General features: G+C 43.1%; 3 protein-coding genes across 6 annotated transcripts in view; 2 read left to right on the top strand and 1 right to left on the bottom strand.

Moving 5' to 3' along the window:
* Positions 1–1,730: 1,730 nt before the first annotated feature.
* On the bottom strand, positions 1,731–15,605 carry LOC117657510 (C-type lectin domain family 7 member A-like). Of its 2 annotated transcripts, XM_060692170.2 has the most exons (8): positions 15,461–15,605; positions 10,671–10,820; positions 9,463–9,567; positions 9,225–9,323; positions 7,104–7,190; positions 5,227–5,378; positions 3,530–3,633; positions 1,731–2,150 (listed from the first exon to the last, which is right to left on the bottom strand). In XM_060692170.2, the coding sequence occupies exons 2-8, from the start codon at positions 10,783–10,785 to the stop codon at positions 1,991–1,993; spliced, it is 822 nt and encodes a 273-aa protein (XP_060548153.2). In that variant the 5' UTR covers positions 10,786–10,820; positions 15,461–15,605; the 3' UTR covers positions 1,731–1,990. The 2 variants fall into 2 exon arrangements, with proteins under 2 accessions (XP_060548153.2, XP_087730900.1); XM_087874774.1 differs by lacking the exon at positions 15,461–15,605 and having other exon boundaries at positions 10,671–10,824.
* Positions 15,606–15,649: 44 nt separating this feature from the next.
* LOC132709238 (uncharacterized) overlaps positions 15,650–22,792 on the top strand; it is a 124,618-nt gene continuing 117,475 nt past the window's right edge. The window contains exon 1 of the mRNA XM_087874778.1: positions 15,650–15,732. The gene's annotated coding sequence lies outside the window, so the exon portion shown is untranslated. The remainder of the gene's footprint in view (positions 15,733–22,792) is intronic.
* Positions 17,991–22,792, top strand: part of LOC117656724 (CD209 antigen-like protein B) — a 36,476-nt gene continuing 31,674 nt past the window's right edge. The window contains exons 1-4 of one of the 3 annotated variants that reach the window (XM_060692186.2): positions 17,991–18,150; positions 20,342–20,403; positions 21,616–21,687; positions 22,456–22,485. In XM_060692186.2, the coding sequence (XP_060548169.2) occupies positions 21,660–21,687; positions 22,456–22,485 (58 nt within the window). In that variant the 5' untranslated portion in view covers positions 17,991–18,150; positions 20,342–20,403; positions 21,616–21,659. The remainder of the gene's footprint in view (positions 18,151–20,341; positions 20,404–21,615; positions 21,688–22,455; positions 22,486–22,792) is intronic. The other 2 variants (XM_087874775.1, XM_060692184.2) reach the window with 2 other exon arrangements.

Genomic DNA, 22,792 nt, shown 5'->3' with positions numbered 1-22,792 from the left:
ATGGCCTTCATCCTAAAGCTGAACTATAGCCAAGCCACTTTCCAGCCTTCCCTGAGGGGACCCATCATGGCTGCCTTCCCTCCCCAAAGACACCTCAACCCTTCCCGCCAAAACCTGACAGACCCCGCTTCTTTTCTTTTATTGGCCCTTGAGGGTCAGGTGACTCTGGATGGGCCTCTTCATGATTAGTTGGCCCTTAGAAGGACTGCCTCCCTGAGCAGGTGATAGGCCCTTGTGTTCCTTCTTCCCTCTCCTTATGGTATCCTCACGTTGATCCAGCTGCCAATCAAACAGTATCCGCCAATCAAAGGGCTGTTGCTAGGCAGGAAGTGAGGATGAAAGACAAAATGGCTGCCTGAAGCTCTGCCACCACAGACCTTATGAGGAAATGGCTGAATAAACAGAGCAAAGACAGGAGTCAAAGTGAAGATTGAAACTAAAAGATAGGCAGCAATATCCAATCAAAGAGCTGTTGCTAGGCAGGAGGTGAGAAGGTGGGAAGACAAGATGGTTGCCTGAAGCTCTGCCACCACAGGCCTTATGAGGGAATGGCCAAATAAACAGAGCCAAAGCTCAGGAATCGAAGTGAAGTTTGCAACTAAAAGATAGGCAGCAGTGGCCAATAAAAGGGCTGTTGCTAGGCAGCAGGCGAGAAGGAGGGAAGACAAGATGGCTTCCTGGAGTTCTATTGCCTCCAAAATGACGCCCTTGCCATTGCCTTTGAAGTGATGCTCTGCCTCCAGTGTCTTCCTATCTCACTGTTGCCCAGTTCAGGGCCTGCCATGCTTTAGCTGGGCAAACCTCCCTGCTCTGGGGGCCCTGCTAGGAGAGTCTCTTCTTGGCATGGGCTCCCAGCATCATTCCTCTCTCACTCTCCAGGAACAGGAGGAGGCAGCGTGCAGGATTGGCATTCCGTGAATTGGGTCGCCATTAAATCCGAGCAGGTGGCACAAGTGGCTTGTCCCGTTGTGAGGAGGAATTGGGCACCGAACCTTCTTGCCCCAGTACAAGTGCAGGCTGTGACCATTTCTGCAGGGCAGGAAGACAAGTCCTCCTCCCCTGGAGAGGCAACCACCTCTCCTCTTTTTCCTGAAATAGGCCTAGAAACAGCACTCTCTGACAGCTCGAGGCTCCCTTCGCCCGTTGCAGGAGGGCCCCATCCCCAACATCTCTGGTCACTCCCCGTGGAAGCTTTGGGAATCATGATCCTCGTGTTCACGAGGCTGTTGGTAATAAGGTTCATTAGGAAATACAGATTTTTTCCCCTTTTATCAATTTTTGTCTTTGCTGATTAAATATGGCTTCCTCATCATGATGCTACAATTTGCAGTAACTACAACAATGTGGATTGTGTCTCTCCTTATAGAATAGAATAGAATAGAATAGAATAGAATAGAATAGAATAGAATAGAATAGAATAGAATAGAATAGAATAGAATAGAATAGAATAGAATGAAGAATGAAGAATGAATACTCCTATTGGTGTTTTAGGACTATCACTTTGTAACAGATAATAGGAAAGATAAAAAGGATAATAGCAATATAGCCCTACTACCTGGGTAAATATCCTTAGACATAAGACAGTGCCATGGAATTATGTGTTTAACAGATGATGGCATGGGGGGCAAATAGGACAAAAATAATAATTGTCGTGGGTTTGCAATGTATAAATTGCCAGTGTGTGAAAAACAAACAGAGCGTCAAGAAGGATCGAGTAAGGAAGCAGAAGGCAACGTACAAAATTAATTTATTTCTAGTGGAAAGGAGGATACGACCAAGCCATTCCATCTTTCATTTTGGTAGACACGTAATGTCTATGCGTTGGACAAGAAAGTCATTTTCTTTAGCTCAAAGACACCCATTAGAGAACTGGTCTTGGACATGCAGAAAGCTGAACTCTTCCATCAGGCGTTTCGGTAATTCTGTTGGATATTGAAGGGCTTCGCCTGTTGTACCAATTCAGTTATAGCTTGCTGAAAGGGGCTGCATTTTATATGTGCCACTTTTTATCTGGCTTCCTCTCACAAATGGTGAAGTAATCTATCGAGCAATCAACATTAGTCCAGCAGTTTGGTGCCGTCAAACAGCGGGATAGGACAATGGTACATTTGTCTTTATAGTAATCGGTTACAGTTGCCACAGACCAGTAGCTGGAAGTCAAACACAGTATATGTTAGTCACCCAGGCAATTAAGATCAGTAGTCATCTATGGGAGAATAATGAGGATAGGGCTGTCCCTGGGAAGGTCAAAAAAATCAAGAAGGTTGACCACAAGCACATCATCAAAGGCCTAGTCCTTTTTACACATGTGTGTAATGCCTATAAAAGCGAGCAGGCATTTTGTCTGCCATCATGACTCCTCTGTTGACATTTTTCACCTCTTAGGGATCCCTGTGGTAGAAGAGGCCCATGTAACTTTCTTGGTCTAGGTCTGCCCTTTTTTTGGCAATTTGAAGGTGAGCATGGGAAAGAAGAAGGAAATGAAAGATATGAGAAAGGGAAAAAAGGATTATTTATTTATTTATTTATTTATTTATTTATTTATTTATTTTATTTTATTTCTATACCGCTTTTAAAAGGAAAAAAAGCCTCTGATGATCACGCAGCTCAGCTGGGCATGGGGGTGGGGGCAGGGATTTTTGCTACCAGTTCTCCAAACCACCCACCGCCATTGCTACCGGATCGGGCGATCCGGTCTGAACTGGGAGCATTTCACCCCTGGTTGGAAGGGACCCTAGAGATTTTCTAGTCCAACCCCCTGCTCAAGCAGGAGACCCAACACCATTTCAGACAAATGGCTGTGCAGTTGCTGTAACAATCAGTCACACTGATGGGACAAATAAAAAAGGATGCTTGGAAGAATGATGAGGTGAAAGAGACTGTGGATGAGGGAAACATGTGTATACAAGAATGACTGAAACAAAAAATGAAGATGATAGAAAGCTGTGCATACAGAGAAAAACATAGCTGCAAAGGAAGTAATCAGACAGATGAAAGAACAGGCAGAAAAAGTCCAAGTTGAAAGGAAACTGTTTGGGAACTGGCTGAATGAATTAAGAAATTCATGGTTGGATGGAGTGGATGAGAAATTAACATTTTAAGGAGCCTATGGAGATTCTCAGTCATCCAGGTCATGGTTGTCCCAAAGGTGCTTTTTCAGGAGGCAACAAAGAAAAGAGGAAAAAGAAGAAAGTCCAGTTGCCTCCTGGGGAGTGGGGGGGAAACACCTTCGGGACATTTTAAGGAGCAAAAGACAATGTAATAGTGATGGGTGAGCCCAGTTAATTTGTTATTCCTTTTCTGTGCTTTGTCTGTTGAATTTATTTAATAATTTTCCCCTTCTGTCCCATGACACTTAGAACCCAGTGTGTCCTTTCAGATAGTCACACCCTGGGGCTGCAGATTGTATATTCCTGATAAGGATGAACGTGCATAAATAGAGCTTTCAGCAGAATACAAGCAGGGATTTCTTTCAGGGTTTCTATAGAAGAAGGCATAGAAATAGAGTCCATAACATGGACCAACTTACAACACTTTTGTTACTGTGCCATCGACGCAATTCCATGTGATGTTGAAATTATGCCCGATCCAAAAGTCCTTAGGATGGTTTGCAATTTGTCTTGTTACAAACACCTGAAAACATCAAGAGCACACCACAGTTAGAAATACTTCTTCAGCGACACTTTTCACATACTAAATGTCTACATCTGCCTAGCCGACGTCCTTGATAAGAATTCAACAGGTAGATAAGAATGCTAAATATGGTCTAAACACCTGGATGAATGTGCAACTAACAGAAATAGCAATATTAAAAATGGTAAACTTGTTTGTCCCAAAGATGCATTTTCAAAAAAAAACTGAACTGAAGAAGCTTCAGAGTTGGAAGGCATCTTGGAGATCTTCTAATCCAACCCGCTTGCTCAGGCAGGAAATCTTAAATGGTTGTCCAATCTCTTCCAAAAAAAAACAAAAACAACCTTCCAGTGTTGGAGCATTCACAACTGCTGGAGGCAGCCTGTTCCACTAGTCGATTGTTCCTGACTATCAGGAAATTCTTCCTTAGTTTTAGGTTGCTTCTCTCCTTGATTAGTTTCCATCCATTATTCCTTGTCTGGCCTTCAGGTGCTTTGGAGAACAGGTGGACCCCCTCTTCTCTGTGGCAGAGCCTCAATTATTGGAAGATTGCTATCATGGCTCCCCTCTCATGGCTCTTCATTAGAGAGAGACTCCATCTTGTCCATCAAGAGAGAGAGAGAGAGAGAGAGAGAGAGAGAGAGAGGAATTTTCCCTTTGTTTCCTCAATTCGAAGAATAACCAGCATAAGAACGTTGCTAGAAATTACATTTTTTCACACACAAATTTTCTCTGTCAGTTTACCAAATAACTTTGATAATGTTCAGTGCTCTTTTAGATGCAATAGTATTAGTTCATAAAGTGATAAGAACTGCTTGAAATCACCATATTGATTCTGTCTGTACAGTGCTTAATATCTATTGTAACAGCTCCACAAATTCCAGTATCATCATCATCATCATCATCATCATCATCATATTATTATTATTATTATTATTATTATTATTATTATTATTATTATTATTATTATTATTATTATTATTATTCTCTTTTATTCATTAAACATGAAACTCAGTCAACTGAACATTTAAAAATTTAAAAATTGTTGCTATTATTATTGCTATTATTACTATTACTATTATTATTATTACTGTTATTTGTTTGCATCCCACCTGTATTATTTTTAAAAATAACTTAAGGCAGCAAACATGCAATACACATTCCTTCTCCTATTGTTCTATAACAACAAACTTGTGAGGTGAGTTGGGCTGAGAGAGAGGGACAAAGTCACCTAGCTGGCTTTCATGGCTAAATCAAAACCAGAAGTCACCGTCTCCTGGTGATTGGCCCAAAGTCACCTAACTGGTTTTCGTGCCTAATGCAGAACTAGAACTCACTTTCTCCTGGTGATTGGCCCAAAGTCACCTAACTGGCTTCTGTGGCTAAGACAGTACTAGAACTCACCGTCTCTGACTTTGTAGCCTGGTCCCTTAATCACTAGACCCAAAATTCCTCCCAATTTGTCCCAAGACAGAAAATTTGAGGGACAAGCTACATGTGATGAAGAAGCTGGTGCAGAGCTTTGAAGCAGTCTCTGGCTTTTTAGCCTTGTGCCTTAACCACTTAGACCAAATATCCCTCCAAAATACTTACTTCTTCCAAAGTACTTTCAATACAAGCCAAGGTGGACTTTTTAGCCTCACAAATTTTTTTGGCTGTGGTCCAGTTGCTGGCAACAGTGCTGAACAAGTAGATGGCCCCTTCAAAGGGCACCCAGTGTTTTTTTAGCAGAATAGTAATGACGTCTTTCGGCCAGAGAGAATTGCAGGAAGAAAGCAAGAGAGAAAGACGCAGCATTTAATAGAAGATAAGCTGAAGGCACTGCATATTGAAACTGTATATAGGTAGCCCTCGACTTACGACCCCAAAATGTCTGTTGCTAAGTGAGACGTTTGTTAAGTGAGTTTTGATCCCATTTTCTTGCCATAGTTGTTAAAGGAATTGCTGCAGTACTTAAATTAGTCAAATGGTTGTTAAGTGACTCTGATTTCCTCTTTGACTTTGCTCCTCAGAAGGTCGCAAAAGGGGACCACGTGACCCAGGGCACTGCATCCGTCATAAACATGAGTCAGTTGCCAAGCCTCTGAATTTTGCTCACATGATCACGGGGAATGCTGCAATGGTCGTAAGTGTCAAAAAAGGGCCATAGGTCACTTCTTTGGGTGCCGTTGTAACTTCGAATGGTCACTAAATGAACTGTTGTAAGTCGAGGACAACCTGCACAGTACTGAAATTTCACATCCCAGCTTCATTCGTTTCCTTCCCTTCCCTGAAGAGGAATACAGAGATCTATGCAACTAGTCCTGACTAAAGACACAACTTTGACCCCAACAAAATGGTCAGAAGTAGAGAAGGTCAGAGAACCAGGCTTGCCTCCTGCAGCTGTAAGTAGCTTGGCAGAAGAGGAAGCCCCTGAGAGTGAAATCAGTTGTTGTCGGTTCATTTAATGGAGAGAGGAGGTCCCAATTATCTTTTGAGTTTTCTGTCAAGTCCCAGGACTCTTTCAGGAAGCTTCAGTTGTAGGAAGGACCTGCAGGCAGGAGGTAACTCAGGTGCCCCTCAGGTGCCCGATTTGGAGACTAGCTCCTTCCAGCCTCAGGTAGCTGTGTCGGTTATCCAGACCGGCCTCTTCCATAGGCAGCACTAGTTAAGCCTTGCTGGCAATTCCAGGAACCGACATATCCAGAAAAAAATTCTCTTTCTCTCGTTCATTTTGCTCCACAGCTTTCTTTTCTGTCAAGAATGGTAGCTGTTTTGATAAAAATTTGAGATTCGTTTTTAATATTTTTCCCCCCCTACTGCTGAATTTGTCTCCAGAAAGCAGCAAAGAAACTGCTTCTGAACCCCTTCTGGGTTATTGCCAAGAAACGTCTGCACGAACATGTCCCTAAAGTCATGGGAAGAGTTCGACTGAGGGAAGTCCTGGCTTATTTTATTTTATTTCAGTTATTGAGCTACTTTTTCCATTTCATGGATTTTTTTAAACCTCTGCAGCTTCTCTGCAATTGAGAAAAAGCGAATTGCAAATTTTAGTGCAAATCAGGAAGTAAACATGCCGCCGCTCCGTTGGCTTGAGCTTCAGCAGGGTGAACAGATGGGCGAGAGAAAGGAAGCTCTCTACTTTCAAGAGCTGAGGCAGATTTTCAACAGATGTAGTCAGGGATGAAATGCTACCGGTTCACTCAGGAAAAGCAAACCGGTAGTTTAAAAAAGCTATGATCTAACGAGCACCTGTGGCGCGCAGTTCACCTTTGCTGGAAAGCAGGATTTTCTAGCAAAGCTAAACTGCGCGCCAAAGCTGATCCCCCCCCTCACTGTTCTACTTACCTTCCCAAGCCTCCTTTTGGCGCGTACTGCACAGGTGTGGCCAGCGAACCAGTAGCAAACCGGTTCAGATTTCACCCCTGGATGTAGTCTCAGGCTGGCTTCCCCCAACCCCTGAATGTTTCACATTGCACCCTCAGACTTACCAATTGCACTTTCCACTTCAATGATTTTTAAAGTCTCTAGCGCCAATTCTTCTGCTAACCTCTGAGCACCAGAAAATATTTCATATTCTAAAAAGGTTTGCAAAATTCAAGTCAGACAGATTTCAACAAGCAAAACTTTTCCATGTACCTTGTTACACTCTACGGTAGAGGCACAGAGTTGGATAGAGCATTCAGACATTCAGTTCTAATTTTGTTTAAGGCAGGGATCTAACAAAAGATCAGCCTTAACAAGTATGGGTCCAGCAAAGGGAAGCCCACCACCCACTTAGATCCATGGCTATTTTCTCAGAAGATTTTTCTTTTTATATAAAAAAGTTTTTTATTTGAAACACATTAAAAACCAAACATGGACATACAACATTTACAGAATAATAAAGAAAAAATAAACAAAAAAAATAAAACAAATAAAAAAATAAAAAATTAATATCACTTTTCTTTTCAGTTAGGTGCAGTGGTCCCTTCTTTCTATACATCAATATATACAGATATTTTAGTGTTAACTTATTTGACGTTCATTTTCTGCTTTCTATCATTCCTTCTATCCTATCAATTGATCGTACACATTTTTCCCCTCCTTTCTTCATTCATTTATCTTGTTTCCTTATTTTTCAACCATTCATACCATCTACTCCATACCTTATAGTACTTTGAGTCTTCTTTCCCCTTAATTTCTTTAGTTAATTTATCTAATTCTGCGCATTCCAGAATTTTCTTAATTAAATCCTCTTCAGATGATAAGTTTTCTTTCTTCCAATATTGCGCATATACAATACGTGCTGCAGTCAGTATAAGCAGTATGAGGTACTGTATTTCTTTGGTATCATTTTCTATTGAGATTCCTAACAAAAACTGTTCCGGATCTCCCTCTATTGAATTCTGAGTTATTTCTTCTAACAGTTTTAATTTTCGTCCAGAATTCCTGTGCAATCGGGCAAGTCCACCATTGATGATAGAATATTCCATAACTAGTCTTGCACTTCCAACATTTCGAGGAATTACTGGGGAACATTTTTCCAATTCTGGCTGGTGGGAGCTCAGAAGATTTTTCTAACATTCCTGCAGGAGAGGAGCAGGCTGAACCCGAGGGTGGAGTCAAATGCATCATCAGTCTGGAATCGCTTTAGTTAATACATTATGACCTGAGGATTTCAACTCCCAGAATTCTTGAACCAGCATGTCTGGCTCAGGAATTCTGAGAACTGAAGTCCACAAGTCGTAAAGGCACTATAGTACCCCATCTCTGCTGTAGGAGATGGCCAGGCTGAGTTCCAGGGTGGGGGTCAAATGCATCATCAGTCTGGAATCACTTCACTAACACAAGAGATCTAAGTCCAGCCCCCCCCCCCAAATTCTGTTGACTCTTATCTAGCACCAGTTGCCTTGAGTAGTGCAGTTCAGATTCTTGTGAATAGGTAGCCTGTAATAAACCTGAAGTACTTTGAAACAAACTCTTGTTCCTGGTTATCTGCACCTGACGATTTCAGTCATATTCCTAAGTTTTCTGTTATTTAAGCAAGAGATTTCTGTCCGTATTACAAAATATATAGAAAAAATTATGACAGAATAATAGAATAACAGAGTTGGAAGGGACCTTGGAGATTTTCTAGCCCAAGACCCTGGTCAAACAGCAGACTCTCTACCATTTCAGACAAACGGTTGTTCTATCATTCTTTAAAACCTCCAGTACTGGAACACTCACAACTTCTGGAGGCAAAATTTTTTATTTTACTTTATTTTATTATTTTATTTATTTTATTATTATGTTGCCCATCTCCCCTATTCTCTGTAAAAAGCTATCAAATGTAGAATGGAGAGAAACACAGAAGATTTTCCTCTTTATCACAACTTAAGGCAGAAAGAGGTTTGATAATACCTACGAAAGAAAAGATGTAGATTCATTTCAAGTTTAAATCCCAATATTTTCAGCATTGTACAGTCCAGTGCTTTTGAGATTTTTCAGATTTCCACCACATATGCCAATGTGTCTCCTCGGTTTCGTGGCATTTCCAGCAATTATTATTTTGTCTATCTTGGATATTATTGATGGAGCTGTGTGCAGGGAAATTATTTGAGGGATACTGATAAGAACACCTTGCTTACCGCTTTCATTTCTGAGGGAAGGATCTCTGCTTATAACGAAGTCCATAACAACTTTAATAGCTGCGTTCATGGATGCTGATCTGTTTAGTTCCCAAAGATCTGTTTTTTTAAAAAAAAATCAAGATAAACATAATATTCCAATGCATTATGTTTAAATGTTTTAAAAAACCCTTTCCAGAGTAATTCTGAAGGCTTGTTTCTAAGTTCTAATGTAGTAGGCTAGGAGAGGTTAACTTACACAAAGCGGTCATCACAACTGTGGCCAAAAACAGGAGCAGGCACAACAGACTTGCAAGATATAAACCAGAGCTGGTCAGGTCATGCCATAAATTAGCAAATATCCCTTGAAGGACACAAGAAGAAAAGAAAGAAAAGTCTATTTTAACCACCATCCCAAGAAGAAAGACCTTCGTTATTTGCCTCGTGCTGGTCTTTGAAAATGCCCGGCTAAAATCCTCTCTCACCTCCAAATCTCACTGTTCATCTACGAGGGTGTCCCAAGTAATCATTCCTCCCCATTTCATCCCGGCCTCAGCCACTTTGGAAGTAGGTGGGGCTGAGAGAATGGCTGCCCCCAATATCATCCCGTGAGTTAACCTAGCCAGAGGATAGGAGGAAGAAGAACTGGGCTGCTCTTTCTCTAAAGACCAACTAGAAATGGATCGTGAATTCTTCCCTTTTGGCCTCCAGAAATAGTAGGTGGCCACTCCATTCCCTTTCCTTTCCAAGCCCAGCCCCCACCTCCCGGTCACTCTCGGCCCCTCTGCTCTTCTGGTTTGGTTCCCAAAAGGAAAGAAGAAGGACGAAGAAAGGCAGAGCGAGGACCTTCCCTTCTTCTATGGGGAAGATGGATGGTGAAGGGATGGGTCCCAGGGGAATTGCCCCACTCTTCCCACCCCTGTCTGGAACAGGAAGGGGAGCACATGGCCCAGGAGGCTGTAATCTGGGCCTCACTAGGGAATTAAAGGAAGGAGATACTGGTTTAGGTTGATGCGGTACAGGTGCCCATACTCCAGATCTACAGGGAGCAGAATTCGGCCTTTGTTGACCTCAAATAAGTCCATTTTAAAGCAAAATCATAACATCCGAGTCTCAGGAAAGCTACGTCTCAGTCAGCACCAGAGGGAGAGGCTGAGCAGACAACCTTGGTATTCATCAGCCAGTGCAAAGACAAATGGCAACCAAGGAAGCCGTTTGTGGTCACTTTTTTTTTTTTTTTGCGCTGAAGAGGCGGCCCAATTTCCCCAATTCGGGACCTCAGACTGAGGCTGGAAGGCTCTTTTAAGAGTGTGAAATCAGGAGATGGTAAAGTCCAACCTTGGCTCACTGTTTCTTGCTTACGAATCTTCAATAGTTTTGTCCACTTCAGCCTCTTCCTGATTCTTGTAATCTCCCCTTTTATATATCCTACTCTTTTGTGTAATCATATACATAAAACATGCATACCTGTATTATGCTGCGCTCGTCTGACATTGGATCTGGAAGCCACATTGGATCTGGAAGCCACATTGGATCTAGAAGCCACGTTGGATCTGGAAGCCACGTTGGCTCTGGAAGCCATGTTGGATCTGGAACTCTCTTCCACTTAATCCAGCCCTTAAATAACAACATTTATTGAATAGGAACACAAGACTCAAAGGATCGATTCAGATCAAGGGTGATCTGACTGAATTTCCATTCAGTTGAAGCTCACTCAAAGCATTGAATTAGGTGATTTTGGAAGATCCTGGAGAAGTTTGAACTCAACGTTTGGTGATTCAATCGACTTCTACTTATTCACATAGATTTAAATAAATGCCCTGACTCTCAATGACTCTGGTTGCTTTGCACTATTAAAATATAAAATGATATGTTCCCAGAAAAAGAAGAACGATGAGGGCTGCAGACCAGTGGTGGGTTTCAAATTTTTTTACTACCGGTTCTGTGGGTGTGGCTTGGTGGGCGTGGCATGGCTTGGTGGGCGTGGCAGGGGAAGGATACCGTAAAATATCCATTCCACCCCACTCCAAGGGAAGGATACTGCAAAATCCCCATTTCCTCCTGATCAGCTGGGACTTGGGAGGCAGAGAATAGATGGGGCCGGGGCCAGTTAGAATTTTTACTACCAGTTCTCTGAACTACTCAAAATTTCCGCTACTAGTTCTCCAGAACTGGTCAGAACCTGCTGAAATCCACCTCTGCTACAGTCCAAAACTCTTGCCTATAGAAATTATCTTGAAGCACCACAGAGAAAGGAAGAAAACTACCACAATATGGTGCTCTCCACTCCGAATCCCCGAAGCTTTGACCATGGTTGCCAGGATCAAAACCCACTGAGACATCCAGTAGCACAAAGATGGATGCGCCACCAATCCTGGCCCTGCCAAAGGTCATTGACAAGCACATACAAGGCCATTTAGGTACAATGTCCCAGGTTGAAGCCAAATGAGATGGGTCCAGGTCACCTCCTTCCTTCAGGACTTTTGTCCAACCATCTTTTCAATAACCCGTCTAGAAAGGAAAGGTTGGAGACTGGATGAAGATTGATGAAAAGGATCAGTGGGCCCAGCAATGGCCTCGTGAGGAGAAGGACCATCCTCTTCCTCAAAGAAATTAACACCACTTTCTGACTTTGCAGATTGTCACTCACTATTTCCTCTTTTATCCTTCTCCGTATCTCAGGATCCCCTTGACTGGCATGTCCTACAATTCTTCTCAGCCTCTTATAGCTCTTGTCTTGCTCTGACTGAAATATGCTTTCCCCATGCGTTGTTAATAGAAATGTGTTGCTGAAGCGGCACAAAATACGCCATCCCCAAAGGCAGCTAAATCTGCCAATGATCAAATGCCAGCCAGCCCTGGGTTGCTTTGGGGGGTGGGTGGGAAGGAGCAGACAATCTCTAAATTAGATATATAAAGAAATAAAAACAAATGAGCAGGAGAAGCAAATGCTCCATGGGTCTCATCCATCTTAGAAAGGGATTACTGATCTGTAGGATTCTTGCTTGAATAATTGGGAAGCTTATATTCAAATTTACACTCCATATAAAAAGTGGGTATATCTGTGTTAAGAATCTGTAGAGATTCTCAGTCATCCAAGTCATTGTTGTCCCAAAGTTAATTTTTAGGAGGCAACTGGACTTCCTTGTTTTTTTTGTTTGAAGACATTTCGCTTCTCATCCCAGAAGCTTCTTCAGCTCTGACAGGATAGTGGGGAGTGGAAGGATTTATATTCCTTGCAGACAGCTTGAAATCTGCATCCTTTAGAGGGTCATTGAAGCACTTGGAGATTTAAAGAAAAGAAAAAACAAAAAAGTCCAGCTGGCTCCTGAAAAAGCACCTTTGGGACAACCATGGCCTGGATGACTGACAATCTCTACAGACTTTTAGCTACACAATTTGGGATGAAGACCCTTTGAATAGTGTGGGAGTAGGAATGGATTTCCAGAGGAAAAAATTGCAGACTACAGGAACCATTTTTACTACTCAGGTGACCCTGAGGACACAGGTAAACCTCCAAGTGGCCTCAACGACTCTCTAAAAGGATGCAAATGACCAGCTGTCTGCAAGGAATATCAATCCTTCCATTTCCCACTATCCTGTCAGAGCTGAAGAAGCTTCTTGGATGTGAAGCGAAACGTCTTCAAAAAGAAAAAAACAAGAAAGTCCAGATGCATCCTGAAAAACCACCTTTGGGTCTGTGTTGAGAGATTCAAACACTTTTTTCCATTTTTAATGTTTGCATCTCTGAGGTTCAAAAAAGAGCCTGCTTTTTTCTACTAAGAGCAGTCTTTGTACCTCCATATTTTATCTTATGATTGCTGTGGAGGGACCACCAGCCTTACAAGCTCCTTGCTCCCGCCCCTCAAGACCATTGTCAGGGCAACCCAGCTGCCAATCAAACAGCAGTGGCTAATCAAAGAACTGTTGCTAGGCAGGAGGCAAGAAGGAGGGAAGACAAAATGGCTGCCTGAAGCTCTACCACCACAGGTCTTATGAGGAAGACGCCGAATAAACAAAGCCGAAACTCAGGAATCAAAGTGAAGATTGCAACTAAAAGATAGACTGCCTTGATGAGGAGAGGCTCCGGAAAGGAGGCAGCAGCTGAAAGAAATGAGGGCAGAGAGGCATCTTTGTCCTTCCCTCAGACAGGCATGAGGGAAAAGTTCTCTCAGCTGTTTCCCTCAGATGAAGCAAAGATTCGGGAGAAGAAAAGAGAAAATGCCAGGAAGCCCAACCCAGAGCAAACAAGGGGAAAATGTGGAATAAAAGTATAAGACTTGGACAGAACAGGAATAGAATTAAAAAAGAGAAAAGAAGATCAAACTGAAGTGGAGTTGGACTTTTAAAATATAGTGTAAATAGAAGCCATGGAAAATAGTTACAGTTTCAAGATACATCACTTTAACTTCCTTTAATTTTTAAGCTTTCTTTGTTTTTGGCAAAATAAAAGACACAACACCCACTCCCCAACTACTAAGGGGAGATACAAAATCCCAAACAATTGTCCAAATTTCCATTTCTTTGTTGTCTCCTTCAGGCAACATAAATGCAGACATAGGCATCATGAGGCCAAAACAATGAATCCAATCAAAATTTTTGTCATAAATAAAAGTGGGAAAGTATCATAGAGATGCTTCTACAAGCAGACCATGATGTCATATGGATAGGTTAAAGCTGAAAAATTAGAATAAACACGTCAGCAAAATTTAATACAGGTGAATTCTATTGTTTCTGAACCCCAAGAGGAAGACATCACAGCAAAATCCAGATATCTCCCCAAATTGACTGGTACTTGGACAATTTAGTTCTCAGCCATATCAGCCTCTCATGTCATCCAACTTCTAAAATCTTATGATGCAGGAGACATTTCATTTATTTATTCAACTTGAATGGTCATCTGTTTCAGCAAGTGACTCTGGGCAGTGAACTATCTTTAAATGAATTAGAAATAATTTTCCATCAGAAGTACAAAAATTAAAATAGCACAGCAGCCAAGGACAATGTTACAGCCCATAGTTGTTCACACAACCAGTACCAAAGGCCAGCAGGATCAGGGCCATCCTAATCTCTTCAGGAAGGATGCTCCATAGGACGGATGTTCTGGCAGAAAGTTAACTATTAGTGACTCTGTAAGTGTCATTAATGACTTCACTTTTATTCTGACTCTGTAAACCGCTTAGAGAGGGCTGTAAAAACACTGTGAAGTGGTATATAAAGCTAAGAGCGATTGCTATTGCTTGCTCGGTAAACTTGCTGTCACTCGAGAAGAGGAGATCTCTCAGGGGGTGTAATCCATCTCCTACCTGAAAACATAAGTGGCCTTTCCTCCGAGCCAGGACACCACTATTCCCTTAAAAGGGAACGTGAATCCAAGCTCAGCAGCAAAGCCCAGAGAAACGGAGGATCCATGGATGCTCCCAGCTGTGAAAATGTTCAGGGAATGGGCTCCCCAAATATCCTGCAGCCGCTGAGGTTGGCAGGAGAAAGGGAAGTCCTCCTCCTCACTCGTGCAAAATATTCCTTCTGCCTCCTCCTGAACCATCCCTCCTCCTTGCCCCATTCAGAATGCAACTGGCACTCAGGGCACCTTCCCCAGGAAGAAGGTCCCTCTCGGCTGCGTGGAAATCCTTCTGTCTCGGGCACATCCTACCTCTGATCCACAAAATAGGATGAGGTAAGACAGCAAGGATCAGTGTAGATTTAGCAGTGTGAAACATAACAAAGAAATGCACAGAGACACCAATTCAGGCAGTGGCTCCAAGGCCTCTGCTTGTAGCACATGCTGACTCTTTGCTCCCTCTTTCCTGCCCTGTTTCATTCTCCCCTTTTGTGCAGCCATCTGCTGCAGCTCCTCTTGAAGCCCCACAAGGGGATGCCCATCTCTGGGTGCTCGAACCTCTCAGAAGAGAGAAATAGTGGGATTGAGAGGGGGGGAGAGAGTGAGAGGAGGAATCCTGCTGCCCTCTGCGGCCATCTCAATGTGCACTACTCCATGGTGTCTAAGAGAGAATGATGTTTAGGCAGCCAAAGGGGAGGGTCCTTTGAGAAAGATTATAGATGTCCTGTTCCATCCAATCTGCTTTGCTAAAAGTGAGGGTCCCAAAGGGGCTGCCTCTCCCCCTCCCCCCCTCCCGTTATATTTACAGATGGGTTCAGTTCAACCCCGACATTCCCCTTCAACCAAATCATCAGCTGTGAGGCTTTTGCTGAGTTACATCCTGCGCAGCTGGCCAGTGAGAAAAGCTGATGTTCACCTTTCAAGAATAACCTCCCTTCCACTCCAAAGGAAGACTGCGGATAATGTGGTGGTGCCTCTGTCAGCTTCTTTTCTCCCAGCCTCTCTTCCCTCCTGGCATCGATCCTTCTGTCAACACCTTCAACCATCATTCCAGAATTCCCATTCAGTTTATGTGGTTCCCTGATTGGCTGACTGGCTCACTTCTTCAGCGTTCCATGTGTGGCATCAGTCGTGGAAAATCTGGGCCTCAGATCTAGCCTTTACCAGGGTTAAAGAGCTGTGGAAAAGGTGAGACATTCCCCACTCTTAGAATAATAGAATAACCCCTCCAGATCAGGATGAGCAGAAGTGTGCCTCCTACTAGCGTGTCAGTGAAGGTGCCAAGGAGACCTATTTTGAGTTTTTCCAGCGTGGGCTTTCATCCCATGCTCCCTATTTCAGTCAAATAGAGCTGGAAGGGACCTTGGAGGTCTTCTAGTCCAACATCCTATACCAGGAAACCCTAAACCATTTCAGACAAATGGCTGTCCAGTCTCTTCTTAAAAACTGTCAGTGTTGGAGGACCCACAACTTCTGGAGGCAAGCTCTTCCACTGATTTTTATTTATTTCTTTATTGTATTTATTTATTTTGTCGAGCATGTATTTTATGAGAGATACAAGTGTAAACATAATTATGAATACATGAAAAGGATACGAATAAAAGAAAACATTCGGACAGGGACGGTAGGCACACTGGTGCGCTTATGGATGCCCCTTACAGACCTCTTAGGAATGGGGCGAAGTCTACAGTAGACAGTCTAAGGTTAAAGTTTTGGGGGTTTGAGGAAGAAACCACAGAGTCAGGTAGTGCACTCCAGGCGTTGACCACTCTGTTGCTGAAGTCATATTTTCTGCAGTCTAGTTTGGAACGGTTTACCATGAGTTTGTATCTATTGTGTGCTCTTGTATTGTTTTTGTTGAAGCTGAAGTAAATGGGAGATAGAAGGTGTCATATCCCTCCCTGTCAGTAGAGAGAGGGCTACTCAGTCTTAATACAAACAATGCATAGTTGGCTGGGGAATTCTGGGAGTTGCAGTCCCTGCATCTTAAAGTTGCCAAGGTTGAGAAACACTAGCTTAATTGGTCCTTTGTTTTATTGTTTGAGAATTCAGTGTCTTTGGAGATTCTCCATCATCCAGGTCATGGTTGTCCCAAAGGTGCTTTTTCAAAAGGCAACTGGATCGTCTGGTTTTTCTTTCAAAATGTTTCGCTTCAAAGCAAATATGACCTCATCTATGACCTCATAGACGACCCTCACTCTGTCAAGGACCTTGGAGTACTCATCTCAAACGATCTAAGCGCCAGAGCTCACTGTAACAGCATTGCCAAAAAGGCATTAAGCGTTGTCAACCTAATCTTGCGAAGCTTCTTCTCCAGTAATATTGTACTGCAAACTAAGGCATACAAAACCTTTGCTAGACCAATTCCTGAATACAGCTCGTCTGCCTGGAATCCGCACTGCTTATCTGACATTAATACAATTGAGAGAGTCCAGAGGTATTTCACGAGAAGAGTCCTCCACTCCTCTGCTCACAGCAGAATACCTTATGCCACCAGGCTCAAAATTTTGGGCTTGGACAACCTAGAACTTCGCCGTCTTCAGTCTGACCTAAGTGTAGTACATAAAATCATCTGCTATATTTGTCCTATCTGTCAATGACTACTTCAGCTTCAGCTGCAACAACACACGAGCACGCAATAGATACCAACTTAAAGTGAACCGCTCCAAACTCGATTGCAGAAAATACGACTTCAGGAACAGAGTGGTCAGTGCCTGGAATGCACTACCTGACTCTGTGGTTTCATGATTTCCCACTTTCTAGCCTGGTGCTTTAACCACTAGACCAAACTGGCTCTCAGTTTTTGTTATTTCTCCCCTTCTCTTTCAGGGCATCAGGCTGTTTCACTTCACCTGTTCCGTCTAGTAAACATTTCAGAATCATTAGGACATATTATTTGCCTCCCCACCCCCACTACATTGAGAGGAATGGCATTGACCTGCCCCCCAAGCAGCCTTTTAATAGAAACGCCTTAGAACGTCTCACTCTAATCTCACAAGGGTCTACTATCAGTCAGAGAGGCTATTGTTACTCCAAATATAATATTTTCTCCCAGAATACTAAGTTATGGTATGGGGGGGGGGGCGAGGTGGGGAAACAGGGTTTAAAGGAGCACAGCACAATACCTTTATAGGTTCACTTGCAAGCAAGCTTGAATCCTAACTAAAACAAAAAAAGGTAGTATTCCGTATATTTCCTAATTGCATCTGGTTTTTACATTGGACTGATTTCTTTTCCAAATTGATCTATTCATTTCTTGCAATTCTGAAAATGGGCTTCAAGGGCTTTGCAATAGCCTCTGGCCCCTTCTGCCAGTCAGACAGTTTTCAACCAGTAGAAGAAAATTCACTGTGAAATACATCTGAAATTCACAAATTAATATGCAGGATTCTGGGGGTCAAAGAAGGAAATCTAAGTGCTGAATGCTGATTGGGCCCATCAGCCAGCCAATGGAAAAGAGGCAGAAGTTGAATATTCTACCTCATAAGGGAACAAACTGTCAAAAACTGTCAGAAGGAAAATCCAGCTGAAGACACAAAGAGTAAGTCCGGTGGAGCTCCTACTCACAGTTTAATTCTGGTAACAGACCAAGAGTCCAGAGTTTAGGTAGGTATCCTGTTTCTATGCCCACTACCCTCTACTAACAGGGAGAGGGAATCGAGGAGAAAATTGGGGCAGGTTCAGTGGTGGAATTCAATTTTTTTTACTACTGGTTCTGAGGCTTGGTGGGTGTGGTATGGCTTGGTAGGCGTGGCTTGGTGGGCGTGGCAGGGGAAGAATACTGCAAAATCCCCATTCCCACCCCACTCTGGGGCCAGCCAGAGGTGGTATTTGCTGGTTCTCTGAACTACTCAAAATTTCCGCTACCGGTTCTCCAGAACCTATCAGAACCTACTGAATTTCACTCCTGGGCAGGTTGTAACAGCAAAAAGAAGGCAGAACCTGGAGAGGTAAGACAGAGACAGCAATGGGAGAAATTAGATAGGGAAACTTAAGGAGTTTAAGGAAACGATTCACACACGCTCAAGCATCCAAATAAGAAGTCCAATGCAAGAGGTTAGAGCTTCTTTGCCAACCTGTGACTGGGAAAGCCCAATGAATATTGATGATGATGTTATTCACTCAGTTGTGTCCTATTCTTGGCGATTCTATGGGCCAGGTGGTCCCCCCACCTCTTCTGATCTTGCGCTGCTTCTTCAGGTCATTCTCTGCTCTGGCTGGGGTCAGCTTTGAGGGTGTCCAGCCACTATGTTCTTTGACGGCCTAGTTTCCTAAGCGCTAACTCTTCCAAAGATAATTGCCTTCTCCAGTGAATTCCTCCGCATGACGTGGCCAAAGTAAGGGAGACACAGTTTTTGATTTTCCTTCCAGTGACATGCTGGTGTTATGCACTCCAGGGCTTGCTTGTTAGTCATTTTTGCTGCCCAAGGAATACGCAGGCGCCTTCTCTAGTATCACAACTCAAATGAGCCAATTTTCTTCCCGTCTTGCTTTTTTAAGGACCAACTTTCACAACCATGGGTAACTATGGGGAACACGATAGGGCGGACTAACCTACGCTTGGTTGCCAGGCTGATGTCCTTGCTGTTCCATATTTGGCGCATGTTCATTGCTGTGCGATCCAGTGCAATCCAACCTTTTATTTCTGGGCTGCATTTGAGCGATCTGCGATCCTACAATGAATATTAAACACCCTAAATTGACTTCAGGGGAGGACATAGAGTCCTTCTACATTACATTTGAGAAGGTAACTTTGGCCAGAAAGGAAATGAGGAATGGGATGCCAGTTTATCACCAAGTCTTCTAAGGAGAGGCCCAAAAATCTATTCCACATTTTCTCCTAAAGATGTAACAGAATACAGAATAACAGAGTTGGAAGGGACCTTGGAAGTCGTCTAGTCCAACCGACTGTTCAAGCAGGAAACCCTATACCATATCAGACAAATGGTTGTTCAATCTCTTCTTAAAAACCTCCAGTGATGGAGCATCCACAACTTCTGGACGCAAGCTGTTCCACTGGTTAAATGTTCTCACTATCAGGAAATTTCTCCTTAATTCAAGGTTGGGTCTCTCCTTGATTAGTTTCCATCCTTTGCTTCTTCTCTTGCCTTCAGGTGCTTTGGACCCTTTCTCCTTTGTGGCAGCCCCTCAAATATAGCAACCACTCTTCGTATATTTTTAAACCCCAGCCCCCTATCATCTTTCTTGCTTTTCTTTGTACTCTGTCTAGAGTCTTAACATCTTTCTTATATTGTGGCAACCAAAACTGGATGCAAAATTTCAAGTGTGGTCTTACCCAGTGGTAGGATTCAAATAATTTAACAACCAATTTGTGTGGAAGCGAGGAGGAAGAGGAAGAGGCAAGCCCTGCTGTGAGGAGTTTGGGCTTGTGCAGACAGGATCAGAGCCCCTTCCACTTATTTTATTTATTTATTTATTTTATTTTAGTTTTATACCGCCCTTCGCCTGCGGGACTCAGGGCGGTGTAGAGCCGAGATAAAACATAGCATATAAAATTTAAAAACAGTTTAAAAAACAATTAAATAATTTCGGTCCAATAATTTAAAACAACCCAATTAAAACCAAATTCAATTAAAACTGAAAGGATGGGACTTGACCATCCTCAGCATTCCTCTTCCAACACCTGAATGCCGTCAGGCACCTGGCTGCTCCATAGGCCTGGAAAGGGCAGGATTTGAAGAACAGCTCCTCAAATCTTGGGGGAATGGAGAAGGGTCCCAAGATCAGAAACCTGAGCCAGATCTTTATTGGGCTCACCCATCTTATTTCCAAATAGGCCATGACCAGCTGGGCAAAGGGCAAGAAGAACGGCTCCCAGGGAGATATGACAAGTGAGAGGTGAGTGCCGGCTGTCCCTCACTGTTCCGCAGCCACATCTTTTCTAAGTTAGCAGCAGTGGTGAAATCTGAACCAGTTTGCTTCTGGTTTGCTGGCTGTGCATGCACGCTGCACGCCAAGTGTGCCCTGCATGTGCAAGTGCAGTGCCACCAAATGCGCACTGTGCGCATGCATGCATGCACAATACGTGCCAAAAGGAAGCTTGGGAAGATAAGTAGAACAGCAAGGGGGGGGGAAATCAGCTGTTCCGTGCAATTTAGCTTAGCTAGAAAGCAGGATTTCCTGCTTTCTAGCAAAGCCAAACCCCACGGCACAGCTGATCGTCGGAAATACCGGTTCGGAGGAACTGGTAGCTTTTTTAAACCACAGGTTTAACCAAATCGGTAGCTTTTTCTTACTACCTTTCTTACTACTTTGCCTGAACCGGTAGTTTTTATCACTACCCGAACCAGAGCGAACCGGTAGCATTTCACCCCTGGTTAGCAGGCAAAGGAAAGGCGGGGGCTGATCATAACCAGATGGAGTGGGTGTTAAATCATCACAACCGGGCCAGGATGGGCATGCAGGAAGCATGCTGGCAAAGAAGCATGGAGGCCAGATTTCCCTGCTTCCAGAGAGGCATCAGGCCAGGAAACAGGCCCACACCACGCCCACCAAGCCATGCCCATAGAACCGGTAGTAAAAAAAAATTGGATTTCACCACTGATCAGAGCCTGAGAACACAAAACAGAGCATGACCAACAGAGTAGGAAGGAGGGCCATTACCCAAATGATTTGTGTGCCAGAGACTAAGAGCAACTCTGCTTAATTAGGCTAAATACCTAGTGAGCTGGCGAATGTCTGTGGCAGACATTTAACCTCCCTTTCCATTACTGCACAACAATAAAGATCTTTGCAGCAATCAAAGTGGTTCTGGTTTCCTGCCTCGAAGGACTAGATGCTAACTTTGAATCCGTCTGGGTCCCACCTCTTCATTCACATAGGGGGTAACACTCGAGGTGGAGCTGCCAAGACAACGACAGGAATATAAATATATGGTATATCATGATTTATCAATCATATCAACCACGATTTAAGGAGGACATAAAATCCTGGAAAGGAGGTTAGTTAATTCTGAAGCTGTCTCTGTTTTGCTGACCACTTTCTCTTTTTTTAACCAAAATGTTTGCATTTCCACTTACATTAATTCTCATAATCTGCTCCATTCTCCAGCTGTGCATATTGCGATGAGATGTTACATGCATTGATGAGGTAAAATGGCTCCCAAACCACCACCAGCAAAAGGTAAGCTATCTTTTCTGCTATCTTCTCCTCAAAATATGTCGTCATCATCATCATCATTGGATGGGACTTTGGAGGTCTGTGCAAATGTGCCCCAAACTGGGTACAATGGACAGCAAGTTGCTTTGCTAGTGAGATGGGTGGCATATAAATTTAAATAAATAAATAGGTACAAGCCGTCTTAAGACCAACATTGGAATCTTCCCGCAAAATGGCCATAGTCCAATAAACATAATCATGCCAGGATTAAGCCTGAATCTGTTCACCTCCATCTAGGCCCACACAGTTTCCTGGCACCGGATCAGGACTTTGACACTGTCACTTGATCTTCCTGGGGTCCAGAAGAATAATTGATGTCATCAGCATATTGATGATATTCTCACCCCAAACTCTGTGGTCCTTGGTGTTCTCGGAGCTTGGCTGTTTTCTTGCAGATGTTTCATTACCCAAGTAGTTCACTCTTACCTAGTAGGGTAATGGAATGTCTGCAAGAACACAACCAAGCTCAGAGAGCTCCAAGGATCCCACCCTCCTCCTCCTCCTCCTCCTCCTCCTCCTCCTCCTCCTCCTCCTCCTCCTCCTCCTTGACTGGAATGGAATTCCTACAGCATCTCAGCCAGTAAATCAAAGCTTCCTCATTAAGGCCGCCTGCTTGATGAACCTTTAGGCAGAAATTGGGCTTCTGGGGATAGGATTCTTGGGTCATGCATTAGCCTGGGGCTGATTCCATTTGACATATTGGAGGTGAATTGATTTTCTGTCTTTTATTAGGTCCAGCAGCTCCAGCAAAACGTCCACAACGTAAGTAGGCATCAGAAAATCTGTGTAATAAATCAGGTTTGGGAGCCCAACCTGTTTGTACAGAAATATAGAAAAGTGACATCAGAAAAAACCTGGTGATCCATCAAGTCTCTCCTTTGCATTTGCTTGTTTGTTGTGTTTTTAAATTTTTATTTATTATTTTGTAATTATTTTTATAGTTTTAATTTATTTTTAGTTTTCATTTTGTCAGATGCTGGACATGTGTTTATCTGAAGGATATTTTAAAATGACTTATCTGCAGAAGGCTACACATAATGCTTAAGCTGCCAAGGAAATTGGAATTGGC

This window comes from Pantherophis guttatus, chromosome 8, assembly GCF_059756535.1.
Source record: "Pantherophis guttatus breed Tessera chromosome 8, ASM5975653v1, whole genome shotgun sequence".
In the NCBI taxonomy this organism is placed as follows: domain Eukaryota; kingdom Metazoa; phylum Chordata; class Lepidosauria; order Squamata; family Colubridae; genus Pantherophis; species Pantherophis guttatus.
Note: the sequence above shows the minus strand (reverse complement) of the source record. Positions and strands in the feature narration are given on the sequence as shown.